General features: G+C 55.3%; 1 protein-coding gene across 1 annotated transcript in view; it reads right to left on the bottom strand.

The window, feature by feature from the left end:
• Positions 1–10,342: 10,342 nt before the first annotated feature.
• Positions 10,343–18,452, bottom strand: part of CAMK2A (calcium/calmodulin dependent protein kinase II alpha) — a 60,370-nt gene continuing 52,260 nt past the window's right edge. The window contains exons 16-19 of the mRNA XM_042994349.1: positions 17,824–17,899; positions 15,128–15,222; positions 10,833–11,061; positions 10,343–10,527 (exon numbers count right to left, since the gene is read on the bottom strand). Of these exons, the coding sequence (XP_042850283.1) occupies positions 10,524–10,527; positions 10,833–11,061; positions 15,128–15,222; positions 17,824–17,899 (404 nt within the window). The 3' untranslated portion in view covers positions 10,343–10,523. The remainder of the gene's footprint in view (positions 10,528–10,832; positions 11,062–15,127; positions 15,223–17,823; positions 17,900–18,452) is intronic.

The raw sequence follows: 18,452 nt of genomic DNA, 5'->3' as shown, positions 1-18,452 counted from the left end.
GGAACCGAGGCTCAGCTGTTTGCTTCCCTGGGTCCCCCGGCTTCTGACACTTGCTCTGCCATTGTGCTATGGCCGTGGTGGGTGGGTGGGCTGAGGAAGGGTGGTGAAGAGGAGGAAGCCCTTGAAGACTGCTTTGCCCCCCTTGTACATCTGGGCAAACTGAGGCCCACCGAAGGGGAAGACTTGCTCGAGACTACCCAGCTGAGGCAGGAGGCCGTCCCCTTTCCCCCTCCAGCTGCTTCCCAGCCTTACCCGCAGGTGCAGCTGGGGCTAGAAGACCAGGGTTGGGAGGGGCCCAGAGTTTCCCAGGCTGGTGCGACCCACCCCCTCCTGGCAGGACGTTGCCACATAAAAGAGTCCCAGGGCCTTTCAAATGCGAAGCCCAGGTGTTTGCAAAGGCTTTGATTGGGGGTGGGGAGAAAAGGCCGCTGCCTATTTTGGATATTAATAAATTTCCCCTAACAAAGAGCCAGGCCCCCTCCTGCCCCTCTTTGGGGCAGTAGGTGGAGGAAGAGTGATGGGTTTGCTAATTTGCTGAGGGCACAAGAATGGCCTTCACAGTTCAAGGTGCCTCTTCCCACACTCTTGGGGGCAGGCTCCAGTCTTGCTAACAGAGGCCCCTGGTGCCAGCACAGTGGCCCCAGCCCAGGAGAGGGCACTCTCCAGGCCCCCCAGCTGTCTCTAGGACAGACCCCAGGCCCCGGGCCAAGGTCCTGTGAGTACTCATTGCCCAGCCTCTTGGGTGCAGCCTGGGGTCCTGGGAGTCCAGAATGGGCGATCCTAGAAGTCCAGGTTTCTCTTCTCCCAGATTCCCAGTCTGGATTTGGAGAATTCCAGGAGTTTGTGGAGCCCACCAGTTTCACTTCCAGTCCTTCCAGGACGCACTTTCCCTTGCTCCTGGGCCTGCGGTTCCTGGTCTGCCCTCCCTGGCCCCATCTTCCAGTCTGTCCCGCTTTTCCCATTTCCGCTGCTCCCAGACAGGCTGTCCTGCCACATCACCCTTCTCCCACCTCTGCCACCAGCGCCAACCCCCAAACGCCCTCAGACCCAACCCCCCAAGTGCCCCCAGCCCCATTCCTTCGTTGACTTCAGATCTCCCTGGCTCAGAACAGACCCCAGCCGGGCCCGGCTGCAGTAGGAACTGACTGGGGACCAGGAACACCTGGCTGGAGGGGTCCGTGGCGACGTAGTGGGCAGCTCAAGGAAGACGTCAGCCCCATCTGGAGTAGAACCCCAGCCTGGAATCTCAGAACGCCCTAGCAGGTGACAATCCAGTGCCTGCAGAGCCCGGCAGGCAGGGAAGTGGGGAGCGGGATCGTGCTTTGCAGAGGCTGGTCAGTGGTGGGGACCGTGGGGCACTAGAGAACAAAGCGTGCCTCTCTTCGGGGGAGGCTGACCCTCAGAAGTAGGGGCCCAGGTTGCCGGATACCCTGGCTTTTCAAGACAAGCTGGGAGTGAGGATTTTTGTGAGAGGTTTCCCATTTTTGAACATGAGCAACTGATGGGAAGCAAGTGACACAGTGTGGCTCCGTTAGGGTGGCTGGCAGGCCCACTGCTCTGCAGAGGCAGGGGGTAGTAGGGCTGTGTCCTGTGGTGAGAACGTGGCGGAGCGGAGGCCGGATCCAGGGCCCCCCCTCTACTCAGTGTTCTGCTCCCCTTCTCAGCTGACCTCTGTGTGCATGGACTCCTGACCCGGGCAGGCCAGTGGGGGGCCCCGGGAGGCAGCATATGCGCCTGGCTCAGGTGTGCTGAGGGTGCCCTGGGGCCCCTCATTGCTGTTCTAGGGATGTTCTAGAACTCATCAGAGACGGTGTTCTCTTGGCGGGCACTGGGAAGCACTAAGATGGGGCGCTGACCACCTGCAGTCACTTCCAGTTCCAGCCTGTGATCTGCAAGAGCAAATATCTGGGAGGCCCAAGGGGGAGAGGGAAGTGGGAGGGGGCCCTGTTAGGGTCAGCCATATTCCTGAAGTCAAGTGAGGGTCAACAGCTGACACGGGGGGACACCGGGTACCTTGTGTTTGGTTCTCAGGAGGCCCTGCCCCCTGTGCTCCCTTCTACCACCCCAGCCAAGTTCACCTCGCATGGTGCCCTGAGCCGGCCCATGCTTCCTCATCCAGAGTCCTCCCCGTTCATCCATCGGACTCCTATCCATTCTCTTAGGTCTGTCTTCCACATACCCTCCATCCTCCACCAGGCGTGGGCTCCTCGCATCCTCAGGGAGCCTGGCTCAGCCCTATACCTGGCGCGAGCCGCGACAGCCGGCCTGGCCTGCATGGGGTGCTCACGGCCTCCGGAGACACCCCACTTCATTTCTGTGCGGTTAAGACACGTGCAGCACTCTCCCTGGGGCCCAGGGCACTACGATGCAGGGCATCGTAGTGGGGGGCTTGTCACCTGGTGCAATCCCAGCTCTGCCCCTCCCTGGCTGTATGGCCGTCAGGGACCCATAGCATCAGGTCACCACTTTGCACATCGCGGCAGCAACTGAAAGCAGTTTGTTGGTAGCTCTAGGGACAGTCAGCGAAGAGTTAAGACAGTCCCAGCCCCTCTGAATTTCACGTGACCCTGGCTTGCTGAGCCTACAGTTCTGGTTCTGCGGTGGACACTCTTCTCCAGACTCATTTTTTGCTGGTGGCTCATGGAAAATTTGGCTCCTTGAGCTCCAGGCCACTCCCTCTGGGGCCTGAGGCCTCGCTGACGCTGGTCCTGCCCTGGAAGGGCGTCTAGGGCCGCCTGCCTGCCCTCGGATCCTTGGCCAGCACCCCCTCCCTCGCCCCCCCTCACCCCTCTGTCTCCGCCTGACTTCCTGCTGCCTGACCTTTTCCCCCAGGACAGAACGGCAGCCCGCCCCCCTTGGCCACGCCGAGGCCTCCTCCCGGCACCCCATCCCGGATCGCTTTCTACTGGAGGGAAAGAAAGCCGCTTCCCACTGACAGCCACCGCATCTGTGAGCAGCATCCCTTCCAGAACTGTAGTCAGCAGGAGCCAAGGCAGGCTCGGACTCTGCCAGTCGGAGCCCAGTCTTGACTCAGCTGTCCACTGGCTGGACGACTCAACTGGGTCTGCTGCTTCATTGCCCTGACCCCCAGTGTCCTGACCCTCAGATGGAAGATGGGAACAATGGCTTTCCCTCTGCAGGGAATTACATGGGATAATATAGGTGCTCAGTGCATAGTTTTTAAAAAGCGATCAGTGCTTAGTGCAAACCGTGGCAGGCAGAAGGCCTGCAGGTGGGATGGTTCTCATGAGCCTGCTGTCCCTAGTTCAGATAAAGAAAGTGAGGCCCAGCTCCCGCCTCCAACCAACAGAGGGAGAAGGAGGGTGGGGATTGGTGTGCTTGGAGCCAGGGTCAAGGCAATGATGGAAGCCTCAGGGCGAGCTGGCATCCTCCAGTTCCATGGCAAGGGGTCTGGGAGGCTGGGCCTCAGTGTCCCCACCTGTAAAATGAATGGGTCGGAAAGCCACAGAGGGAAGTGGTGCTCATTCTTCGGAGCCGGATTCCAGGACTGGGACCCTCTTGCTGGATGGAGTTAATGGTTAAGAACTCGGATGGCGTCACCAACGGGCTGGGAGGTCCTGCCAAGCCAGCAGGAGGTGCAGATTCCGGGTGGGAGTAGGGCAGCACTGAAATCCTCCAGGCTCCGAGGCTTGCTTTGACCTTGACTCGGCTGACCAGGGGTCAGGGTCTCACAGAGTTTCAAGGATTGGGGTGGCAGGAGGCAGGGGCAGGGGAGGGGCCAATGGTCAATATTGATCTAGCTGAGTCAGGGGAGTGGATGGGGAAGCGGGCAGGCTGGGGTGGGGTTTACTGATAACTGGTCCTCCAGCTCCCAGCATGGCTGTGGGAACCGGAGAATGGGGTGGTTGGTGCAGAATCCCCAGACGGAGTGCTTCTCGAAATTACAGCTGCCTGGAGGCCAGCTCAGGCTTAATGCATCCAGTCCTCTGTGGGGAGGGTCTAAACATCTGTATTTTTAGCATACTCCCTGGGTGACTCTGCATAGCCAACTTGGTTCCCATATTGGGGACTGTAGGCTCAACCCCCTCGTTGTAACAACGAGACACCTGAGGTCCACAGAAGGAGAGTAACTCACTCAAGGACACACTGGGAGAAGATGATGATAATTCTCCCCTTTTTCTTGGGCGAAGGGGGAGTCTACTTCTAGATAGCTCCATCCATCGTGCAGCTTTGGCCCAAAGCCCAGGAAAGAATGGTAAGGCCAGGATGCCCAGAGGGAAGTGGCTTCTGAGACCTTGGTAGGCCCAGGTAGAGAAGGGAGGGTGGGGCATGTCCCAGGAGGAAGGACAAGGAGGAGGGGCCATTCCCACAGGACTGGACCTGCCCCGCCCCACCCTGAGCAAACACTCCCAGCACCTGCTGGGGGATGTTTCCTAAAAGATTTACTGTGGTCCAGTCCGGGGAAAGCCATTTCCATTGCTGGGGACCTACCTGTGCCCTAGAAGAACACGTCCACATCAAGGGATATTTGGGACCCACATGGCCCTCTGACACTCTGGCCCCAACAGCCTCCTCCCTAGCCTCTTCTCTCCCCACCCCTCCCTGATCCACTGTGCTGGGCTCTCAGCCTTTGCTCTGGCCTCCACCCTCCCCACCATTTCACCCTGTGGGGCATGTGCACAAAGCCTCTCAGGCAATCCCAGTCGCTGCCACGCTTCTCCCGCTCCTTCTTCTGGTTCTGTACACTTCGCACCTCCAGACCCAGCCCCCACCCCAGCCTGTCCTGCGTTCTGCTTCTCTGCATGTCCCTCACTCTTGGGATGGCCTCTCTGGGGACGGGAGACATGCCCAGCTCATCACTGGGCCCTACTCAGAGCCCAGCTGGCTGCAGCAGGCCCCAGCAGGTGTTTGGAGGGGCTAAAAATCCCGAAACCCCCCTCCCTCCCTCCCTCACACCCTGGGCCGTCCTGGTCAGGTTCCTTCCCCTCTCCACTACAGTCTCTGTGTACATGGAATGAAAAGAAGAGAAATGTAGTGCCCAGCGGAGGGGCAAACCCAGGATCCTGAGAGCCCGGGAGTAAGGGGTGCCTGGTACCTTGTGTGAAGGAAGACTTCGCCATTGTTACCGCAGAAGTGGGGGAGTGGGTGGGAAGTTCCAGCCCCTGCACCAGCCATCCCTCCGTCACTGCTGAGGCACGCATTTGCCAGGAGTTTACTCTGAGCAAGCGTGATGATACTCTGTGCGTGTGGGGAGCAGCGACAAGATGCTGTCCTGCCTTCAAGGGGCCCTCAGCTTCGCAGACTCTTCCTTAGGTGACTGCAGCCCAGGGCGCTATGAGGAGATGGCTATGGGGGCTGGGTAAGCCCACAGAGGGCCCTAACCCAGCAAGTGCTGGGAGAGTGTGAGGGAGGCTTCCCCAAGGAGAAGACACCAGAACTGTGTCCTGAAGGGTGAGGGAACATCGCTGTGCACTGAGCAAGAGGAGAGGAGCCAGCGGGTTTCACAGCAAATGGGCAGTGGGGAGGTAGGGACTGCGGGGTAGACTGTGGAGGGACAGATGGTCAAAGATTCCTAAGAATCCCAGCCACAGTTGGCTGGCTGTTCAGAGACGGGGAAACACAGACTGGGTCACCAGAGGCCCTGAAGGGATTCCGGGTTCTGTCTGGCAAGAAGCCTTTTACCCTCTGAGCCTCATTGTCTTCAGGATAAGGCTCTTCTAACTGACACAAGAGGTATTATGAAAGCACTTTGTGAGCTATAAAGGGTCACACTACTGTCAAACAATAGTAGTGTTTTGGGTGGAGCTGGTGTGTTCTGAGTTAAAGGATACCTCAAGGGGCGCCTGGGTGGCTCAGTGGGTTGAGCCTCCGACTTCAGCTCAGGTCATGATCTCGCAGTCCGTGAGTTCAAGCCCCGCGTTGGGCTCTGTGCTGACCGCTCAGAGCCTGGAGCCTTGAATTCTGTGTCTCCCTCTCTCTATGCCCCTCCCCTGCTCATGCTCTGTCTCTGTCTCAAAAATAAATAAAAACATTTTTAAAAAATTTTTAAAGGATACCTCTTGAGGTCTACTGGGGACTGGAGGCACAGAGCCCAGGACTGCTGAAACCTGCTCCTGTGCTGCCACCTGCTGGCGATTGTCTGCAATGGCAGCACAGATCCTCGGGCCCTTCCTCTTGCCCAGGTGGGGAGATCCGAAGGCTGTTTGAAGGCCGGAGCTGGGAGAAGCCCAGGCGCCAAAGGTTAGCAGACTCCAGGGCAAGAGGGCAAATAGAAGGCCCCACATTCCTCTGCAACCCACCCCCTTGCCCTTCTCAGCACTCCTCGTGGCCACCCTGCATACCGGCGGCAAGGCTAGATCCCAGAAGTGGCTGGTACAGGAATTCTGGAGTCCCAGATGTCCCAAGCATGGGCTAGAGGGGACTGTGGGCTCCAGAAGGCACATTTCCTTGATCCTGTGGAATCCAGGCCTCTTAGGTGGCAGTATGGCTGAGAGTGACCAGCTCACCCGCCTTGCCTAAGGCCGTCCCAGGTTTACTACAGAAAATCCTACATCAGCAAACCAGGACCGGTGCTTACCCTGTCGTGGCCTTGAGGAGAGCCAAAGCCTCTGCATCACCATGTTGGCTCCGCCTGACATCCTGGGCTCAGAACCAAACTGGCCTCTAATATGGCAGGGGCCTCCCTTCCGCCAATGGAGCCTCTCAAGCCATCTCTCTCTCCAGCCCCAAGGCCCCTGCCCCAGGCATTCTGTCCACAGATTGTGGGTTTGGAAGGTATTTCTCCCTTACCCCTTTCTCCAAACCCGTCTCCAGGACTTCGGAGGCCTGGGGGCTTGTCTGTGAGGTTCGGCTGAGGGGAGAGAATAGGTGGGGAGGGACTTATGGAACAATTTCCTCATTTTACAAGGAAACGAAGGCCTAGGAAGCCTAGAGGAGAAGAGCCTCGCCCAAGACCCCTGAGGGAGACTTTGCTGCTGTTTGTGGCAACCCACATCCACCGCCCCCCCCTCCCCTCACCCACTCTTGTTAAGGGCACCCCATGTGTCTGAGAGAAAGCCAGCCCCACCCCTGGCTCTAAGCCTGGGCACAGGGTCCAGACACAATCCCACTGCAATTGGCTCAGGCTTGAGCATGAGACCAAGTTGGCCCAATCAGAAGGGAGACCTTGGCTTTTATTTTGCAAATGGAGAGATCTTGTACTGGAAACAAACAAAACCCACCCAGTGCCAGTGCTTGACTGAGACAGGGAGACCTCAAGTGCACAGAAGTTTGTAGCTATTTATTGCACTGAAAACACCAATAAAACAGACACCCCGTTTTCCCCCCCTCCCACCCAATAGCAGAAGTTTTGAGCAGTGGTCATTCAAATTCACAGCCACATAGTTTTAAAAAAAGAAAAGAAAAGAACTGAAACAAACGCCCCCCCCCCACCCGCCCCCAGACAAATAGTAACAAAGAAACCAGCATGGGGAGTCTGGCAAACACATCCCCCAAAGGGTCTCCCTTTGGGAGACAGGAGGCCGTGGGTCAGGATTAGTGCCACAGTGTGCGTAATCCTGGGAGAATACTTTCCTATAAAGGTGTTTGCATGCTGGAGCCTAGGTCTGGTCTTAGGTCTGGATTTTTTTGCGTCTACAGGATGTTTTAGAGGAGCAGAGTTTCACTGTCTGGTGGGGGTGGGCTCTGGGCCACTTTGTCTGCCAGCCTCCCCTGCGTGCTGCCTCAGGATCACGCTGATGGCCTGTGGTCCACACTGGCTGACTACCCGCCCACAGGAGTGGCCTTCCTCGTGGGGCCGTTTCCTCCCGGGGTAGGGACCTGCCTCCATTTCTCTGGCACTTGGAACTGGACACGGTAGACGGGAGGCATGTCAGCAAATAAAGATCGGGACACTGGGGTCCTCCAGCTCAGTTACCCCTGGTGGGAAAACCCAGGGCCAGAGCAGGAAATGGACTTGCCCAAGGTCACACAGCAAGTCTGGTCAGAACTGGGGATGGAATCCTACTAACCCCCAAAGCATGGCTCTTTCCCCACAGTCCACTGCTAATAAGCAGTTGACAGGCACCGAAGAGGGGGAATGAGGGGCAGGTGGGGGAGAAGTGGGGGCTGGTCAAGGCCCAGAATGAAGCAGGGGTCCAGCCAGTGGATCCTGTCAGTTCTTGCAGGTACATCGGGCTTCACTTCGCCGTCCTGTTTGATCCCCCATCAGCTCTGCAACATAGGCTGGGCAGGAATATTTAACCCTTTAACTGATGGGGAAACTGAGGCTGGAAAAGGGACCAGACTTTGTCTTGGTACTTGCAGCATCCCCTGTGAAGGCTGCACCCTCACCTTTGGCTTAGGGATGGCTGTGGGAGCTGGCAGCTCACAAGGGAGGCAGGCGGTTTTGTGGCTGGGACGCTGGGATCACTGGGCCTTACTGGGAAGCCCTCTGGACCTGGGGCAGACCAGGTGCCTGCCCCTGGGCCTCAGCAACAGGGTGTCTGCCAGGGATAGAGGCCGGTGATCAACCAGTTTGGAGACCAGGAGGCCCAGGCAGCCTCTATCCTGGCCTGCAGCCCCAGAATAGCCTGCCTCACCTGTCCCCAGGGCAGCAGCACTTGTGAAAAGGGCCCAACAGACAACTCATGATCAGGGAAAACTCAGAAAGTCCTGGATCAAACATCCCCCCAGTCCTCCAGCCAACACCCAGGACTCCCCAGAGGTTCGGGGGAACCAGAGCCTCCTCCAAATCCCTGGGGATGTGGCTCTTCCTCCCCTAAAATCCTCCAGAGGGGACAGTATCTCATGCTGGCAAAACACGGCCACACAGAGGCCAAAAGCACAGAGAGGCGGCAACATAATTCCGAGTCGGACACTGAGAATACAACCTCTATTTTTTTTTTTTTTTTGTCCAAAACATGTAGATTGGTTTTGCTGAGTGTTTTTTCTTCTTTTCTTTTCTTTTCTTTTCTTTTTTTTTTTTTTTTGACGTACTTACTGCATATAAAGTCATGCAAAGAAAACAGTGCAGACAGTAGATGCTAGTGGATGTGCCAAGGCATTCCACATCAGAGTCAATCCCAGGGGAAGAGGGGAAGAGAAAGGAAAAAAAAGAGATTCGAACCCACGGCTGCAGGACGAGGCGTGAAGAGGAGAAATTCAAGTGCTCTGCTTGGACCAGCAGATACAGAGGGGAGAGGCAATGGAGACACATGCTCGTGAACCCCCAAAGACTGGGGGAGGGGCTGAGAGGGCACATAGATGCGGTGCAATGAAATCCGGGGAAGCTGGGAAGCGTCGTAGTAGGAACCTCAGTTTGGGAGGCAAGAAAAAAAAAGAAAAAAAAAAAAGATAATTTCCGTCTTGACAACCTCCCCCCGCCCCCCCCCCCCCCCACCGGCTCTCTCTGCCCTGATTTGCTATTTCTTAGCTCTAACATCTGGTGTTTCTACAGTCCTGAAAAGGAACCTTAGGACCAAAATGTCAATGAGCCCCTCTTGCCCCTACCTCCCGCACCCTTCCATCCCCGGGGACTGAGTCCACCTCGACCCCAGATAACCACGGGTGACAAAGTCCATCTCAGAGATGACATTAAAAAAGAAGAAGAAGAAGAAAGAAAGAGACCTAGAACAGAAAAAAAACTACCCCTCATCCCTCTTCCCACGTCCCTTCCCAACCCAACCTGACCTTCCCCACAATAATTTGAGAGGTTTAGTTATCACATAGATATCCAGGAACGCAAAATCCATTTAGGAAACACACAGAAGTTTGGCTATAAAAAGGCATGCGGTCCAAGTAGAAGTGATACCTAAATGTTGCCTTCTTTGCCCCCAAAAAGCAATCAGATTCTCTCCCTCAGATGTGACGGAGCTGGAATTCTCCAGGGCTGATGGAAGGGGTGGAATGGGAGTTACTGTTGGAGGTGAACATCAGCCGGAGGAGAAGAGTGAGGGCACCCTGAGACGGTTGTGCTCCACACGCTGAGGGGAAGGGTCCGCAGGGACAGGAGGAGGGGACAGGATGGGAGAAGAGCTAGGGAGGCAGTGTCAGGTGGGGACTCCTGGTGTCTGCTCCTCTCTCACCCTCTCCCACAGGGGAGGCTGGCTCAGGGGTTGAGGGGGACCCTGGAAGGAGAGAGACAGCGAAAGGTGGGGGCAGATCCACATTCCTCCTGATTCTGTCCCTCTTTTTCCTCAGCCCCTGGGGAACACACAGCTGGGCATTCTGGCCTATAGCCAAGGCAAGAGCAGGCTAGCGACAGCCAGGAGCGGGGGTGGGGGGGGGTCCTCGGAGCCAGCACCCAGAGCACCCAGGGCACCCAGGCCCGAGGAAGCCTCGCCCTGGCAGGAGAGTGACAGGTGGTGGCAGGGAGATGTGGCTATTTGCTCTGAAGTCGTGATAACTTTTGTGGACAGACAGGTTTTCTTGATGCAGGTGTGGCGGTGGTGGTGATGGTGATGGTGGTGGGATGGGGTGACGCGATTGGGGGAATTCCAGCCAAATCCAAGTGGGAGAACCAGCAGCCACATTCCGTGAACGAAGAGAACACCTCTGCGGTACAGGGCCCCCGGCCCGGTCCTTCAACTGTAAGAAATGTTATGTCTGTGGGTAATGGCGGTTGCTTCCGAGGGCGTCATGCTTTCCTTGGGCAACCACCCCTCCACCGTCCTTAGATGGAGTCGGAGCTGCTTCCGTGGGCCCCACCCACACCCTACCTGGCCCCCCCTCCCCCACCGGGGACCTGCAGGCCAGTCTCCTCCCTGTGGTCCTCCAGCCCCCACCCCATGGCCTTCCAGCGCCCAAGTGCCCCAACATGTCCCCCTCCAGACTGACACCACCCCGTTCCTTTAGATCGCCCTAGACAGATGGCGGGAAGGAGAGGCTCTTACTGGGGCAGGACGGAGGGCGCCCCAGATCTGTGGAAGTGGACGATCTGCCATTTGCCATCCCGGCGGTGCCAGACACGGGTCTCCTCCGACTGGGCCGTGCGGGGGATGCCACCCGCATCCAGGTACTGCGTGATGCGGATGTAGGCGATGCAGGCCGACTCGTCACCCATCAGATGGATGTGGGGGTTCAGGATGGTGGTGTGCACGGGCTTGCTGTTCCGAGACCACACTGGAGGTGGGGATGGGGGGGGCACAGGAGATGCACTTGGGGGCCTTCTTCACGTCCTTCATTTGCCCATCTCCCAGCGACCCTCTCAGCAGAGGCACTCCCCGCCCCCTGCTTCATTTCCACAGGAGGGGTGTCTGTGACAGGGCTCAGCTAGGTGTCAAGGCAGACCTTCTAGATGACTAGATCAGATCCCAGCTTAGAGACAATGGATTTCAGGCATGCCAGTTCTTAAAACACAGGGGAATGGGATTTTAGAATCACAGTATCTCAGACACACAGAAGTATAGGACTATGATGGTAGAATCAGATGAACTTAGACCAGGGTCTCAAACCCAGATTCCCTACGGGGGCCAGGCGTGTACATAAACGAGGCTGGTGAGCTGGGTGTAAGATGCTAAGTGACAACAGACCCTTTGCCTCGGAGTCAGGGAGCCATAGGAATGGGGGAGACTGGTGACCTACAGAGGGCGCCCTGTACACAGCTTCCCTGGTGGCTGATATGCGAGTACGGCTGACCCTGGAATAATGAGGGGGCGCAGGTTAGGGCACCCACCCTCTGCACAGTTGAAAATCCACATATACCTTTTGACTCCCCTGAAACTTAACTACTAATAACCGTCCGTTGACTGGAAGCCTTACTGATAACACCAACAGTCGATTAACCCATCTTTTGTATGTTATTTGTATTATGAGCTATATTCTTAAAGTAAGCTAAGGGAAATAAAATGTTATTCCTTAATAGGGAAAGGGAAATACATTTACTGCACTGTGCTGTATTTATTGGGAAAAATGCACGTATAAGTGGACCGGCACAGTTCAAACCCATGTTGCTCAAGGGTCAGCTATAAGTGGAACCCACATTGCCACATCTTCTGAGTTTTCAAGAGAATCCAGAAATCTGGATGTTTATGTGAAAATGCTTCATTTTTTATTATTGGTATTTAACTCAAATTTAAAACATGCGAGCCCCATGAAACATATGTACAGTCCAGATGGCCCGTGGACCCCTCAGTTGCTATCCCTACTGGCAACAGAAAGAATTATGGAAACCTGGGTAATATTGAAACTGCAGAATCTTAGGATCTTGAATTGAAAGGATGGAATTAGGGGTCATGGGGTGAGGTCGTGGAGTTCTCCAGAGTTAGGTGGAAATACATAACTCTTATGATCAGGACAGAACTGACAAGGTACTTGAAACCAGCTTTCTCTATGCAAAATATGAGTTACTATTGTTATTATTATTAGTAGTAGGATTAATTATTTTGGTTCTTGGAACTCTCCATTTTTTTAGCAAGATAGAAAACAAAAGCACAGCAAGACAATGACCCAGGGAGGGGCTGGACAGGGGTCACCAGGGTCCCAGGCTTTAGAGGAACCCTCATGCCTTCTCTTGGTGTAGCCCAAATGTAGGTCCAAATCCCATAGAGAGCTGACTTAAAATATACACTGCCCATCTCTTCCCTTAGAGATGACAATTCAAAAATCTATACTATTAAAAAGCCCCCTTCCCCTCCCCCCCCTTTGATTCTGAAGCCCAGCCTGGTTTGTGAACCACTGATTTCCTAGAAAACATAAAATGTCTTTTTTTTTTTTTCCAGGACTACTGGAAGCATCCCTAATATTATAATCCCACTATACCCAGGCTTTGCCTACAGAACTCCAAATCACTGAGTCTTACATACGTAGACTACACTAACAGACTGTTACAATGTGGGGCTCTCAGAGAGAATGTAGAGCGTTTGCATTATAGGCTTGGGAGAGACTTCAGAGGTCAAAGGTCACCCAGTGGCCTTCCTACCAAATGCAAGGAGGCCTCAGCAAGTATCCTTGACAGCAATCAGGGCTGGAGGCACTCCAGACCGTCTAGTTCAATGCGTCCATTTTAGCACATCTGGAAGCTGAGGTCCAGAGAAGCAATCTGACTTGTCCCAAGCTGGGCCACTTCCTGAAGGAAATGCAGTAGGACCTAGAAGAAGTCAGTCTCCAGACGGGACTGAATTAGGACAATCTAGAACCGTCTCAGAAGGGACAGACAAGCTCAGCATTGTTGAGGGCACTGCGCCTTGCTGTTGTTGGCAAGGGCTGGGGTTCTGGGGGATGTTTGTAAAGAAATGACCACCCTAATTTGGTGTCTCTGACTAGACCGGAGCCTTCTAACATCCACCCTTGTGGGCAGCGTGGGAGAAAGGGCCAGGTCCTCCAGCACCAGCAGGGAAAAACAGGCTGGATGGTGAGACTTGGCCTGGGGTGGGCCGTTACTCCGGGTCTTGCTCTCATGGGCCCTTCGGCGTTCAAACCTGCAGTCCAGGGGGCCGGTGCTGTGATGGGTCCCCCTGCCCGGACGCAGGCCAACAACTAGGTCAGCCTTCTCTTTGTATTTATTTTCCTTTTCCCACCCCTGAGCCTTTAGAGCCAGCTCAGCCTGGTTTCTGCTCTACTGGCTGGGGATTGGGGAGTCCACTCTGGGGAACCAGCGCCCCCAGAGGACAGGCCTGTATAGAGGTGGCCATGGTGATCAGCGAGGGAGCTCCAGGGAGATGGGGACACTTGGGGTCCAGCCACCTCTCTTCACATGAGAATTTAACCTCCATTGCTAGCCTTGGAATATCAGAGTTTGATTAATCAAGGGAAAATGCAACTTCCTTCTCCGCAGCTTTTTGGGGGTGCTCTTGAGCCCCTAGATTGGGTGCAGGCAGGAGAGGAGTGTCCAGCTGGGGGCTGCTAACACATAGTTGAGAGGGGGTGACACAGGGTGGGAAAGGGAAGGAGTGAGTCAGGACTGGGTTCTGCTACTGACTTTCTGGGTTCCTTTGGATGAGTCATTTCCCCTCTCTGGGCCTCAGTTTTCCCTTCTGGATGTTATAGAGTTGGACTAGATCCTTTTTCAGTCACTTAAATGCCCCCTTTGTTTTAGCCACCTACAAGTGCCACTATACTGACTTCATTAAAATCCTTCCTTAAATCAATACACTTTATCAATTTATGTCAATTTATTATAAAAGAAAACTTTCTGGCACAATCAGTAATGAACAACCAGTATCACAAATACAAGTTTAATCACGAGTCCAGTGTAAATGAAATAAAGTTATGTAATCCTAGCTCCGAGCTCTTGCCCGCAAAGGATCTGAGCCTGAGACCGTTCTCTCTTTGATGAAGAGATAAATTAGAAGGTTGGAGAGATGTTTAAGACCAGCACCCAGCTGAGCCTTTCCCCCTGATGAAACCAGACGTATTGAAAGAGAATTTAGAAAGGGACCAACTTTCTCACTGTGTGAACCAATGTTGTTTCAAGTTATGCCCACATGCACCAGAAATCATCTTGGGTAGCCTCAGTGGTATATGCCTTCCCTTTGGGGTACCCTGGATATGCCACTTCTCAGGTCCTGAGCTAGATGATTCTAACCTGCATGTGCTTTGGTTCGTCCCTGTCTGACCCCTGGCCAAGATGAGACATGGACACAGGCAGAAAGCGCCCTCGGTCAGGCCCAGCCTCAGCCCCCTGACAGCCCCTGGTTGCAAAGCTGCCAGGGTCTCTCCTGCAGAGGAGAGGCCCAGTAAGGACAGACATGTGGACAGAGACCTAGACAAACAGGCAGGGGCACAGCAGTGTGAGCTCGGGTCCCCTCCTCTTCCCTGGACTGCCCACCCACAGGCATTAACAGCCCATGAGCCGGCTTGTGACCAGTTGGACAGCTGGGGTGGCCCCAGGCGTCTAGATGGCTGTAACTTGGGTACATGCTCTGGCAAGAAGGCTCCCATATCTGTAAAATGGGAACAAAGGTCCTCCCCCAGCCCTCCCAGGGTCAGGGGCAGAAGAGGGCTGGGAGTGCTTGTCACACTTGTCCCAGGTCCCCCTCCTCAGCCACCGGAGGGACAGCCGGCAGTCGGATGGGCCCAGGTTATGAGAGGGAACCAAGGTGGTACCAACCCCTGTCCACACGGGATCTTCCTCTTCGCTGGCTCCTGAGCTTCCCCGGGGGCCCTGCCTGTCACCCTGCTGTGCCATCCGGCAGGACATGGAACAGAGAGCAGACAACAGGCACCCCAGAGAGAAGGGATTGCTCACAGTTTTCAAAATAGAATCGATGGAAGTCCAGGCCCTCGACCAGGTTCCCCAGGGCCTCAGGTTCGAATGCTGTCATCCCAGGGTCACACATCTTCCTAGGGGGAGGAAGTCAGAGGAAAGAAGAGTTGGGAGTAGCCTCTTTGGAGCCACCCTCTAACTCCAGGGCCTGGACTGGAGGAGGGTGGGCCTGAGAAACCAGAGGGATGGAACCCACCTCACAGGATCAGTGACGTCAGCAGGTGGGACAGGGCTTGCAAACTGTGCTATGAGGCACCCACCACCATCCAGTGATAGAACTGGGAGGCCAGGGTTCGACTCGGGTCCTGGCCCTGCCACTCACTGGTTATAAGATCCCCAGCGAGTGGCTAGTAGCCTAACATCACCCAGCAAGCATGCCATGAGTGGCCGTGAAGCGTCGTGCAGAGACCCCAGGCAGGGGCTGACTCAGCGACTCAGCCTGTGCGGGCCTCTCCAACCTGCATCTCCCCACCGAGGGCAGCAGAAGCCAGAGGGGCTTTTCCTGGTGGGGAGGACCTTTTCCTTCACACCAAAGTGACTTCTGCTCACCAAACAGGTACATCCCTGGAGGGGGTGCGTTTTGCTACTTTAAAAATGGCCTTTTTGCCCTCAGCGAGAGCCGCAGTTTCCTCTTCTGTAACATGAGGAAAATAGCATTCCGTCAGGTTTTTCATGCCTGGGAGGGAGGCGCACAGGGCAAGGTGAGGAGGCCCTCTGCTGTGTGTTTTCAGCTCAGAGCTCCCTTCCAGGTCTCAGCCTTCTGGGGAAACCTGACATCCAGGTTGAGGAAGGAAAAAGGCCATCTCCCCCACCCCACCCCCACCCCCAGGTCTCTAGGATCTGTGGCATGACACAGACCCCTGTGACAATGACGGTGAAGCCAGGGACAGGAAGTACCTCAGCACAAGCAAAGATCCCAACCCTGGGGAGGAACCGGAGACACTGGTGGATGGGTATCAGGCCCGGCATCGTCTGAGCTGGACATTGGCTACTGGAAGCCACTGTCTCCCTGCTCTTCCCTGACTGTCCTGTCCATGTGACCCAGACAATGCACTTCTCCACTCAGCCCCTCAAATTCTCCAGGTGGACTAGCCGGAGGTTGGGGACTCTGCTCAGACCATAGGAGATGCTCGGGACCCTTCAGCTCCAGAATCCTCCAAGGCTGGGGGTCTGAGCTCTGAGTGTCCGGGAGACTGAGCACCCCCACTGGAGAAGCCCCTGCCTTTGAAGGGACTCAGGGACCACCTTCTCCAACTCCATTATACATCTAGAGACACTGAGGCTCAGTGAGTGAGGGTTACACAGGGCCAGACTCAGGGTACCACAGGCTCCAGGGGTCGTGGCAAGGGGTCAGAACCGGGAGTAGGCTACTGATGCCAGAGAAAGTAACATCACAGAGGTGAGAGCGGGTCCCCAGAAATGGCACTGGTGGGGGGCTGGGGTCCACAGAAGCCACGTCTCTTTCCCTCCCTCCTTGGGGGCATCTTTCCAGAGAGACTCGACGACTCTTCCTGTGGCTGATTTAACATTTAGGGCTGGCCACAAGACGCATTCAACAGCGTGTTTCTGGGCTTTCATGCTTTACCCAGGTGCAAACGTGCATACACACCTGTGCACGGCCCTTATGCACACAGTCACAAACATGCAGTGTAGACAAGTGCACACACACGTGCATACGTGTGGCCTGTCTCACACCTGTCCCTTCCAGAGTCCTTGTTCATCCAGACATAACCAGGGGATTGCTGGGGCCTTGCCATCATCGGCTGCTGCCAACACCCTCCCACAATTACCACGTACCTGGCCTGCCAAACCTTTGGGAGACAAACTTCAGCTCCTGGGCACAGTGGAAACCAGGAACCAGCTGCCCAGGAACCAAACCCCGGCTACGTTATTCCCCCTTCATCTGAACCCAACAGTCAAGGGTCATTCTGCCTCAGTTGGCAGCTTTTGCCCACCAAAAAGCATATGTGGGGTCTTGTCAGCCCTGCCTGAGTGGTGGAGACTCCTCCCGCTCCTTGGGGTCGGCTAAGGGCCTGCTTCTGGGCCAGACCAGGGAGGGGCATACGGGTGACCACTAGGGGGCGCTCCAGCCCAGCCTTTGCACACAGCCGCCCCATGAAAGGCTGGTCCAGATGCGCAGGGGACAGTCTCAGACCACCTGTTTCATTTAATGTTAGTTTTGGACACTCTGCCTTATTCCCCCAGAGGATTTAAGGTTCTGTCTTGAGGTTCTTTTGCTCACCCCTGCTCCCTGGAGGACATACCCTACCCTGCCCTCCTGAGGTCAGGCCCATTGCAGCAGGTCTGAAGAGCAGCCCGGCCCGCCTCCCTCCCCTCCTTCCCCACTCATCTCCTGAGGAGACCCATGCTGTGGTGGAGACCACCCTCTGTTTCCTTGGAGAAGCAAAGGGGTTTGGTTGGAGCCCCTCCTGAGGAACAAGATAGGAGGAGGAGGAGGAGAGGGAGGACCAAAATACAGAGAAGTACTATGAACAGAAAGCTTCACTAAAGCATAAAGTCTAAATGCAAAACAGCATATGAGCTCAGTCTGACTCACAGCTCATGCAGAGGGAGTGATTGAGGGTCAGAGACCGGGACCCCCAACGTTAGCCATCAGCACCCCCTCCCCTTGAACAACCATCTGGACATGACATGCAGAATGGGCTCAGCCAACTCACGTGTAGGACTCAAAATCTCCATTGCTTATGGCTTCGATCAGCTGCTCTGTCACTTTTATAATCTCCTGTTTCCGCACTGTAAGGCAGGAGGAGACACAGAGAAATGATAGTAATAGAAATAGTAATGAAGCACCTGGTACCATTTTCTGAGTCCCTATCATGTGCCAGATCCTGTGCTAGGACCTGAGGGCCTCGTGGAGACTGTCTTCATTTATATTCACGTTATCCCTGGGAGGTAGGTGTCATGACTCCCATTTCACAGAAGCAGAAACTGAGGCCCAGGAAAGTGGGGAAAAGGTGTGACAGTTCCCTCAACTGCAGAAGGCAAAGCCAGTGTCCCAGGTGGAAGCCTTTGTCTCAGTGAGGCATGCATGGCAGACATTCTGACATTAGGTCTCATTTGAACCCAGGTTGTCTCCAAAATACGCCCCCCGCCCCCATCGCCTTGCTTTGCCGCCTGAATCAAAACCAGGTCAACGGTGGGGCTGGACCTAGTAGCCATGAACCAGGGCCCTCCCACCCCGGGCCCAAACTGGGGCCCCCAAGGAAGGTCTTAGGGCTCTACTCCTCCCTCAGGTCTGGGTGAGCGTTTTGGTCTATTTGGGTGCCTGTAGGAATCAGGCACTGAG

The sequence above is a fragment of the Panthera tigris genome, chromosome A1 (genome assembly GCF_018350195.1).
Source record: "Panthera tigris isolate Pti1 chromosome A1, P.tigris_Pti1_mat1.1, whole genome shotgun sequence".
Classification (NCBI taxonomy): domain Eukaryota; kingdom Metazoa; phylum Chordata; class Mammalia; order Carnivora; family Felidae; genus Panthera; species Panthera tigris.
The sequence above is the reverse complement of the archived record's forward strand: the minus strand, read 5'-3'. Positions and strand labels throughout refer to the sequence as shown.